The sequence below is a fragment of the Priapulus caudatus genome, unplaced genomic scaffold (assembly GCF_000485595.1).
Source record: "Priapulus caudatus unplaced genomic scaffold, Priapulus_caudatus-5.0.1 Scaffold1410, whole genome shotgun sequence".
Classification (NCBI taxonomy): domain Eukaryota; kingdom Metazoa; phylum Priapulida; class Priapulimorpha; order Priapulimorphida; family Priapulidae; genus Priapulus; species Priapulus caudatus.
In genome coordinates this window covers 30,626-40,348 of record NW_014578471.1, presented here as the reverse complement: position 1 = coordinate 40,348, position 9,723 = coordinate 30,626, and the positions used below count along the sequence as shown (strand labels likewise).

The 9,723-nt window shown below is 41.1% G+C and overlaps 1 protein-coding gene across 1 annotated transcript in view; it reads right to left on the bottom strand.

The window, feature by feature from the left end:
• Positions 1 to 4,562: 4,562 nt before the first annotated feature.
• The window catches only part of LOC106816545 (general transcription factor II-I repeat domain-containing protein 2-like), a 10,717-nt gene continuing 5,556 nt past the window's right edge, over positions 4,563 to 9,723 (bottom strand). Inside the window, exons 2-3 of the mRNA XM_014821170.1 lie at positions 5,098 to 5,282; positions 4,563 to 4,794 (exon numbers count right to left, since the gene is read on the bottom strand). Of these exons, the coding sequence (XP_014676656.1) occupies positions 4,563 to 4,794; positions 5,098 to 5,282 (417 nt within the window). The remainder of the gene's footprint in view (positions 4,795 to 5,097; positions 5,283 to 9,723) is intronic.

The following is a 9,723-nucleotide window of genomic DNA, read 5'->3' as shown; positions in this document are numbered from 1 at the left end:
TTGACAGGTATGCGCACGCAGGGACCGGGTTGCGGTGTGCTGCCACCTATTAGCAATTGCGGTAACAGCCCTCATTGCTAGGTAGAAGCCTATGATGCAGGTTTTTCGAGGACCATGGCAAATCCTCTTGCCAGATGCAGCAGTAAGCATGAGAAGGCACATTTTATTCTATATTTAAATTTTTCTAGAAATGGTCTCCAAATGTGCATGTTGCTAGTGTGGAGTGGTGCCGTGTATCCCTTGCTTAGAGGGCCTCTGCTGTTTAGAATGTCAAATAGCCTGTAACATAAGGACACAGTTAGACCAGCTGCTGTCTGGCATTCACATGCCATTCTGATCGTTAATTGGCTTGCTCTTTAAAATCCATCTAAAGCACTCCTAAAATTCATGTTTTATTCGGCCTTAGTCAATAGACTAAGGTGAACTAACAGGTGGTGCACAAAATCCCACATAGCGCTGTCGCTGGGGTGCAGAAATACACACAATGAACTGTACAACCAAACAGTATTTTATAGCACCCTGTAGTGAGTTGCTTGCCCTGTGTAGGGGTTAACTAGACACTGGTATGCTTACGTGATCCGTGAAGATGAAGCGCTCTTGCTTGTTGCTGCAATACTGGCTTGACCCGTCTCGGTCTATTAGTCACGTGTCTATTTTCACTTAGATGTCATACAATTTACTGTCGCTGTCTGTGTTTACGTCCTAGTGCGGCATTCTGAATGACACGCACTCTGTCGTTGCTCGTATTGATGTCTGTGTATATATGCAGTACGCGTGTCACTCGCATAATACAGTACAACCAGAATCAAACACAAATGCATGAATTATTAGGTAAGGTCTAGTCGTTCAGCCTAGATTTATTCTAACAATGCCTGCGTGCGAGCGCTCTTACCCTATCTGTGAATAGGCCCAGCACACGTACGTCGTCTGAGATGCGTGCGTGTAAGATGTCCTGCGACAATCTCACCTGCCCCTCAGCCATCTCCTCCATCCGATCTGCACGTGGCTATCCTGTCTCTGTTCTTAGATGTGCAGGCAGCATCCTCGACTATCTTGCTGTTGTCTGCGAAGGGAGGCGATGTTCGGCTCCGACGTCGGCTCACGAGCGGTCGGCGGATGGACGTTGTCGCTGTCTCATCTTCTCATCCCTGGGCGCCGACGATGTGGCAGCGACGGTGGCGCTCCGCGCCGAGCTGCGTCTACGTCGTGTCGCCCCGCAAGAAGCCGCTGAGTTTCCGGAAGTGGTGGGGGTCGCTCCGGGTGACGGAAACGAACGCGGCGACGCGAAGGGCTATTTATAGTACTAGGCCTACGTGAGCTAATTCTAAAGGTGACCTTGACGTGTGTTCCCCACATTGACACCCAAACAATAGCGTAATGAATAAAAACAAATCATCCTAAACTCATAGAAATAAACACTCGTGTGGGAAATCAAAACTTGTCGTGTAGCATATAAGTGTTAAATACCAATAAATAGACAAATAAAATAAACGTACTTGTATCGCTGACGGGGCCGGTTTCTACGCCTCCGGGAATGCCGCTGAATGACGGTTTGTCATTCATGAAGCCAATTATCACATTCGTCGTTTCGTCTAAGGGAGTCGGTGCTGGCCTGCCTCCTGTCTTCACTGACTCTCTATTTTGAAATCCATTTGCTTGCTTAGCCTTTATTTGTAAGTTATTCCATAGAGTTTTTAACTCCGCTACAGTTCTGCTTCCCGCACCTATGGCGTTGATGTTTCCGGCGATCGCCTCCCATTTCTCGTTCTTCATTTTTGCAGTTAAGCTGCTTGTAAATTGTCCGAATAGTATGTTGTAATTATCCTTGACGAGGTCTGCCAGATAGGATTTCTTACTTGCTGTGAAATTCGCCTTGCGTTCTTCGCTATTTGTTGATTTTCGGGATAAATTAGCATTTGCGTTGCGTCAATGTCCGCTATTTTGGATATGATTAAGTTGGCTAATTACGTATTTAATTTAACTAATTTTGTGATTAGTTAAATATGTACTTAAATCGCTCTGTGATTTTTTTAAGTATGACTAACTAATCATAATTACGGGAAGTTAAGTATGATTAGTGATTTAAACATAATTAAAGTTAATCACGCTTCGTGAAACCGGCCCCTGGACTCTAACTGTGAAATTCTTTATCTCGCAGCTCGACGTGTGCTCGCCCGCACCGCTCAAAACCTACGCCGCTAACCACACTTTTTGCACACGCCCTCCACCACGCCAGCTGTTTCCTACGCTAGCGCCACTCTCGGCCACTAGAGGGGGTTACAATCGCGACCAATGGCAGCCCCCATAGAATTCGGCCGGTGAGTGAGTACTTGCTGCAATACGCTTCAAAACACACTAAATAGAAAGAAAGACATTACAAACACAGAACCGATTACAAACACAGAACATTTAATCCCCCCAGCGGGCAAGCTCAATCCCTGCCGGCCGAGGGCTCGTGGCAACCGGTACCACCGCCACATAGTTATCAGTGAAACAAAATGAAGCCATCCCATCTAAATCTAACTTGATCGATGGTGTTTTTAGGTGAACTTGTTATGTGTTTAGATTGAGGTTACAATCGATAGCTATATGAAAAATGCTGCAACATGTTTTACCGATTTTTTTACCAAAAATTAATATCTGGCTGCAGCTCATGTCCACACATTGTGCGGAACATTGTTGGACTGCTGATATATATAAAAAAAAACAAGTTATAGAAGGTATATACGATATGCAGGAAATAGGAAAGGGAGTTGACTGAGACGATGGGCCGGCCGGGGTGGGATGGGTGGGCGGACAGGGTTAGCAGAAAATGGAGTGCATGCACAGGCAGTGGAGATAATGGGGTGAAAAAAAGTGGAGAAGAACTAGGGAGGAGAGGGTAGTAGGGAGGGTTAGGTGAAGGGTTCGGGGGGGAGAGAGAAGGTAAATACGGGTGGGGAGAAATGTAATGAAAGATAGGAGGATTCAATAGAATTCAATTTTGGCTGTCTTGGCCTGACAGTCGCACATAAATATGATAAATAATATTATGCAGAACCTTATTCATGCTATTGTATAGTTTCCTGATATAGCTAATAATTCGACCCCCACGATTGCATAACTATCAGTTATGCAAACATCATCATTGCCAATATCTAGGGCATTTGCCACAAGTGTTTCTGATCTTTGCTGTTACCAAATTGCATCTATCCAAAGGAATCTTATAAATGTGCATTTTGTAATGAGACGAATTAAATTGGTCAGTTAAAGGAGAGCTATGTGCAAGTTGACTGGCATAATAGCATACAAAGACTCCACAGCTTGATGAATCTTGTTGGTACACGTGGTCTGGAGATACAGTATACACTTTTTGAATATTAACTTTGACATTTAAAAGATTGATAATACGATCTGCTGTTTCCAGAGCATCTGAAGGAATGTTGGTTGATGTTATTGGGTCCAAAAATAACAACTTCCCTTGTGAAATATCCAACGCAAACATAATCCAGTGATTACCATGATAATTAGTGGGAAATAGAATGAAGTCTTTATCTTGAAGAGACACGTCCTGCCATAATCTTTCCATAGATGCTCCCATGTTTAGTGCTTGCATCATAGTAGTTGAGGCATACAAAATGTTAGGATTGCTCTCTTTTAGCATCCAGATGAAATCATTAATGACTTCATAAAGCCATTCTATTCTAAACTCGCCATTAGTCTCCTTATGTAGAGCATCAAATTCAGCAGAAGGCAGAGACTGTTCAATGGATTTCATGTAAAGCATTGCAATATTATGCTGACCGATTACTAATAGCGGGGCACGTAATTTTTCATTAGCAATGTCTAGTGATGGCGAGAAATTAACTGGCTTGTGGACTGCTGGTCGTTTAAATGGTGTCTCGAAGTCATCGTATTCGTCTGACTCGTTTATTAACTGTAGTCTTCTCTTCTTTTTAAATTCATTTGGTTCAATCAGCTTTTGAAAAATGGATGGTGATGCTTTTCGTCTTTTCGAGGCTTTATTCATTTTCTGCAAATCTGGCTTTATGTTAGGGGCAATGGTGTCTCCTTTCATCTCATCTGGTTCAACATAGCTAACAGCACCCTTAGATACCAGTTTTCATTGGGCCAATAGCGATTTGATGGTACTTTTGATACTGGGGAGGAGCATTTTTTTGACATCTCCATGTCTTAAATATCCGATGAGCTCTGCTAAATCCGCCTCGCGCTTTGCAACAGATTTTTGCATTAATTGTTGCTCGTTTTGCTGCTCAGCATCAGAAGTTGCAACAAAACTGATGTTATTTGCTTCCTCATCTTGATTAATTTTCTCGTTGATCTTAAAATTTAAGCTTCTTAACTCAAATGTTTGGACCTTATGAATGTGCTTGCACAATGTAGATGGGTCAGGGCATTCCCAGTCATAAAGATGTGAGCAAAGACCAGCACATGCAAACTCGCTACATTTGTTGAAGCAGAAGTCTTCTCTGCATTCTTCATCTATCCGTTGTACATAATACCATTTTTCAGAATTATCTTTATCTTGAGACTGAACGCGCCATACACTCTTATTCGTCTTCTCAACGCAACTCTGAAATGTTGATTCCTCTCTGATGTCGTGTCCTCGTGATGTCAGACATGCGTTGAGGTTTTAGCAACTTTAGGTCACCAAATCTTTGCACATAGTCTTCTACTTCGATCATGAGTAATGTTGATATGAGGTCATCAACTCGTTTATTCAACTTCTTTTTAAAATAGTATGACTTGAGTCTATTGAGGAACGACTCTGCGAACATCGTGGTATCCCTATCCCTGTGTGGGAAAATCTGATAGCACATTGCCCACTGTTCAGGCTTACCAGGTTTCAAATAATTGCTACAAAAATAAGTTACAAAACCACCGCATGTATCAGAATATCGTTCTTTAAATTCCCTAACCAAATCGTCAAATTCATTTGAGCTCTTGACATCCAAAATTACCAATAAATCGTTCCACACCTTGCCTAACAGTTCCTGATCTTTCAAATACTGCCGAAGGGATCTCTGCCATGCTCGCGGAACATGCCATTTACACAGTAGATAGATGTTGTCTTTCCTAAAGACAGCCTTAATAGACCGTGCTAAACTGTAATCTGCATCTGACATGTTTACATTTATTTCCATGTCTGGACATCTATCCTTGATGGCCTTGAAAAAATAGTAGAGCACCCTATCGTTTACATTGCTTGTAATAAAGTGTCCAACAGGATACCCCTTTCCCCACTCATCCGGAACAAGAATGTTAACTACTTGAAAACCATACTGATGTGTTCCATGTGTTGCATCAATTATAAGAATATCATTGTGCAAACTCATCATAGCCAGCTGTTCTTTAGTTTGGAAACCAAGAAGAAATAAATCATTGGATTTGGGCAAATTATCAATAGCGGGATCACAAACTTCTACCTTGCCATTCTTTGGTTTGTATACTAAATCGGATCACATTTTTCATCCTAGCTGGGAAACCATCATGAAAATGGAGTGAGCATCATTCGAGTTGAGTGAGTGGATTTAACCTAGCTTATATATTGGGTTAGTATCCACGATTGATAGGTGTATAGGAAAATAACAATTTAACTTCACATTTCACAGCACTGCAATTTTAATACAACAATTCTCGAACTTTCTACAAAACCATCGTGAGCAACATTCACGTTGCATAAGTTCTCATGTACATATAAGTCTACACGTGAATGGGACCACAGAAAAATATTGAGTTCAGCAGTGTTCGTTTGCGCATTACAGTTGAAGTCAATTTTCAGTTCAAGAGTTCAAATTAAGTTTCTAATTTTCAACACTTACTGCTGTTGTAGAACACAAAAACGTCGTGCCGAGAAACCCGTCGAGAACCAGGCTTGAGTTAGAGATCCTGACCCATTTCTCCTCAATTACGACGTCACTCACATTGACCGTGAACTAACTGCGACTGACATGGCGTATTGCGAATTCCAACGTCACAAAACTCACAAATTGCGCATTTCTACAATGTTTTATATAGTAGACTGATCTTCTTTCACAACTATCCATAAACAAACTATTTCACTTTCCAAATTTCCATCCTCAATCATAACAACGTGTAATGGCATTCTGAAGTCATTTAATTTGTATGTTGCATCTAGATAGAGTAACGTCGGACATGCATCGAATGACTGTTTCACCTCTTTTGTCTGGAAGTAGATAGCCTGAAGAACACTGTTTTCATCTATACAAACTACTTCTACTGTGGCATCTGCAAAATAGAATATGAAATTCATTAGATTATTTAAAATATCATGTACTGAGAATTGTTATGAAAGGCAGTTAGTACCTTAAACTGGAGCCACCGAATAAAATGCACTCAAGTAGATCCCGTTTTCGTATGCGTTTGCAACCTGTGAGATCACTGTTACTTCTGAATTAATATCTGTCTTATTATTAAGTCTTAACCTGTGCATTGTCGGCACCTTTTAGATCAGCATGATATGTTCAAGTTGGTCTGCTTGTATGGTTGTAAGCAAGTTAAGACAGAGTTATACATTAGTATACAAAATGTTGCATGTGTGACAGTTTTCGATCTCGTCCTGACTAGTCGGCGACGTCGCGGAGTCTGACACGACTCCGCTCCAGATTCTGCCAAGATGGGGGCAGCTACGCACGCGTTATTCAGGAAGGAGTGAGTCCAAGTTATATAAAGAAGAGAGCCAGTGTGGTGTAGGCATTCCGCCACTTATATTAGGCAAACACGGCTCGACACTCCGTCGCCGTTTTCTGCAGCTCACGTCGTCGTGCAAATTAATCACAGAAAAGAATCACAGAAAAGAATCACCGTACATCGACATAAGACAGGCAGAAATCATAATACACAAATAATAAATTGGAAGACAACGGCCACCACGAGTATCACGTAGGGATCGCGCCGCTGGTAGATAACAAGCACTATTGTTACAGCGTGTACCTCGCAGGAGAGGAGGCAGTGAAGAATGCAGAAAGCGAAGAGAAAGAAAAGAGCAAAAGTGAGCAAAGAAGGGGCGTCTCCACGCGTGGTGGCTGCTTATATACCCCCTGGCTCCGCCCCTTGTGACGTCTGGTGTCACTCAACGAGCTCACGTACTCATGGCGCTGTCTATGGGAAAATTAATTGCCTAATCACGTAACGCTAAGAGATTATCAGTTTGCTGGTGGAAACGCGAGGAGCTAGGTGAACAGGCGTGCTCCATGCAAGTTTGTCACACATGTCTTTCCTAGTATCGTCTGTAACCTTAAATTCAAAACTTGATTTGCTTCTTGTCAGCACATGTCTGAACATGAGAATAACGACTTCCTGCTTCGTGGATGTGATGCACGGAGAGAAAGATTTCCCATAAATTTTTTTTAGTAATATTATGATAATAAAAATTAGTATGACAAATCAGCTCAAACTGGTGGAAAGGAAACATAGCGATATAAACCCATGGCTCGTGGACTGAATCAATTAGTGAACCATGATGTGATGACACACATTGCTGGCCACACCTTCTTGAAAGATACCTTCCTTCTTGTACAAAGAAATTTTGAAGCAGCCACGTTTGCACAGGCACCATCACATACAATACACTCAATTTGAAATCCATGTGCCACAAAGAGCCTCATTGTTTCTGCCAATGACGCAATGATATGTTTGTGTTCAAGTGCAGCTTTAATGACATAGTATGGTCCAATAACATCAAATTCCAAAGTAAGGTCGCTCCACATGAGTTGTAAGATATATTGTGCTGTAGTGATTTTTTGGTCACTACAGGATTTGTTGTGAGTGAGTGCAACTCCATATATTTGTTGGTTGATGCTGTTCAATTAGCACAGAGCTTCCTTTACCTGTAGTGTTTTTTGAAGTTCCCAGGCATTGATTACAGGCGTAAACCTCATTTCGATGAGGCCAGACCTTTTCGCTAATACTAACACATGTTGCGTGGTACCATTCCTTACATTTCCAACATTCAACCATTGGCACTTCTTTCTTCCCTGGAAGCCTGCACACACAGTACACGTACTCGGTCCACAAACAATGAACCAATTTTGAATTTTGGTTGAGTTCTGGCAAACAGAGGGAAATTCGACAGAATTTTGTTTCTGAAACAGTTATACAAATATTCGGGCATTTCGGATTGCCTATAAAAACATTTTGAAGGATTTACTCTATTGCACAAACAAACCATGACTGCAATTGCAAAAACTTCACAGTCAGTTCCACCATCTAGACGATGCATATTTACAGACTCTATGGTTATAACCTTTTTTGGAGTGCGCATAAGCAGGCGTTATGCCTTGGCAGAGTGTCATATACCTGGAAATTTTTGTCTCCACATATGTTTGCCACAACCACCCAGTGACCTTTATCAACATGGAGTGGCTGTACTGTCTCACAACCTGAGTGAAATTTAAAGAGTTAGCATGAAGAACAAAGCAATATTCAAGTTATTATGACTATGCCTCTGACTGTGCAAGTCTTGTCTCGCATTTTAAATACACAACTGGTGACGTCTGCCGCATGTTTCTCGTACCATTGCAATTACAATAAAAAAAATAATACATGAAAGCTCATTAGTTTTAAAAATTACTGCGTGTTAAGTATTAAACATCTAATTATTATCTGAAGGGCTGACAATTTAACTATCAACCAGCATAGTCTGGCAGCAATTAACAAAAGCAGGATTTAAAAATCGAATAGATCAATTCTGCCACCGGACTAGCAGCATCTAGTAAACGCACAATAGAAATCACAAATAGTCCGGTGGCAGTTTTGAGCCATGGGTGGGAATTAGAGTACATACAACATTTTATTACAGATTCTGGTAGCTTGGACCATACTGAACACAAATCCATCGTATGCCACCTTGGCATCTGAGCATTTTTCATAAAATCAAAAAACAAAATGGCCGACTCCGAAATCTAATATTCACTATAACTCGATCAAAAAAGCACATAGAGACTTGATTTTTTTAGCAAAACCCTACATATTCTTAGTCAATATATCAACTGAAACACATGAATAAGCTCTAACATCAAATTTAAAAAAAACATACAGGAACACACACACACACATGCACGTGCACGCAAATAAACCTCTAACAATATACATCATTAAAAAAGCAGCAGGCAAGCAATACAACACAATTCAAGATGTCCAAGTTGTAGCAATTATAGTTATCTTAGTCACTTGGCTCACACACATCATCTGCATCATAGGAAGATATTGACTTTGTTTGTTAATTCTGGCATTCTTCCATCCCATGACATCCACAAAACATGGAACAGGACAGTCTGGCAGCTGAACAGCTACATCGCATGGTTGAGCAGGGTCTAGAGTCTAGAGTCTAGACCAGGGTGTCAAACTCATTTTGGTTCATGGGCCTCATACAGCCCATCTGATCTCAAGTGGCGCCGGACCAGTAAAATAATGCCAAAATAACCTACGTCAACTCCAAATCTTTAGCTTGTTTTTCAGTACTATGCTTTATCATTCAGCCTACATGTGTAGCCTACAAATCACGGACCACAAAGATCTATATTAGCACAACACATTTATTCACAGAATAGGCCAATGGAATTGAAATAAAATGCATTTCACATTCATTAACAATGACTCAAATAGAGTTGAGTGAATACATTTTTACATCTGAACACACTGAACCAACTCACCACACTAAACAAACTCAAGTGGGAGCTATGAGAAAGCTATCATACTGCC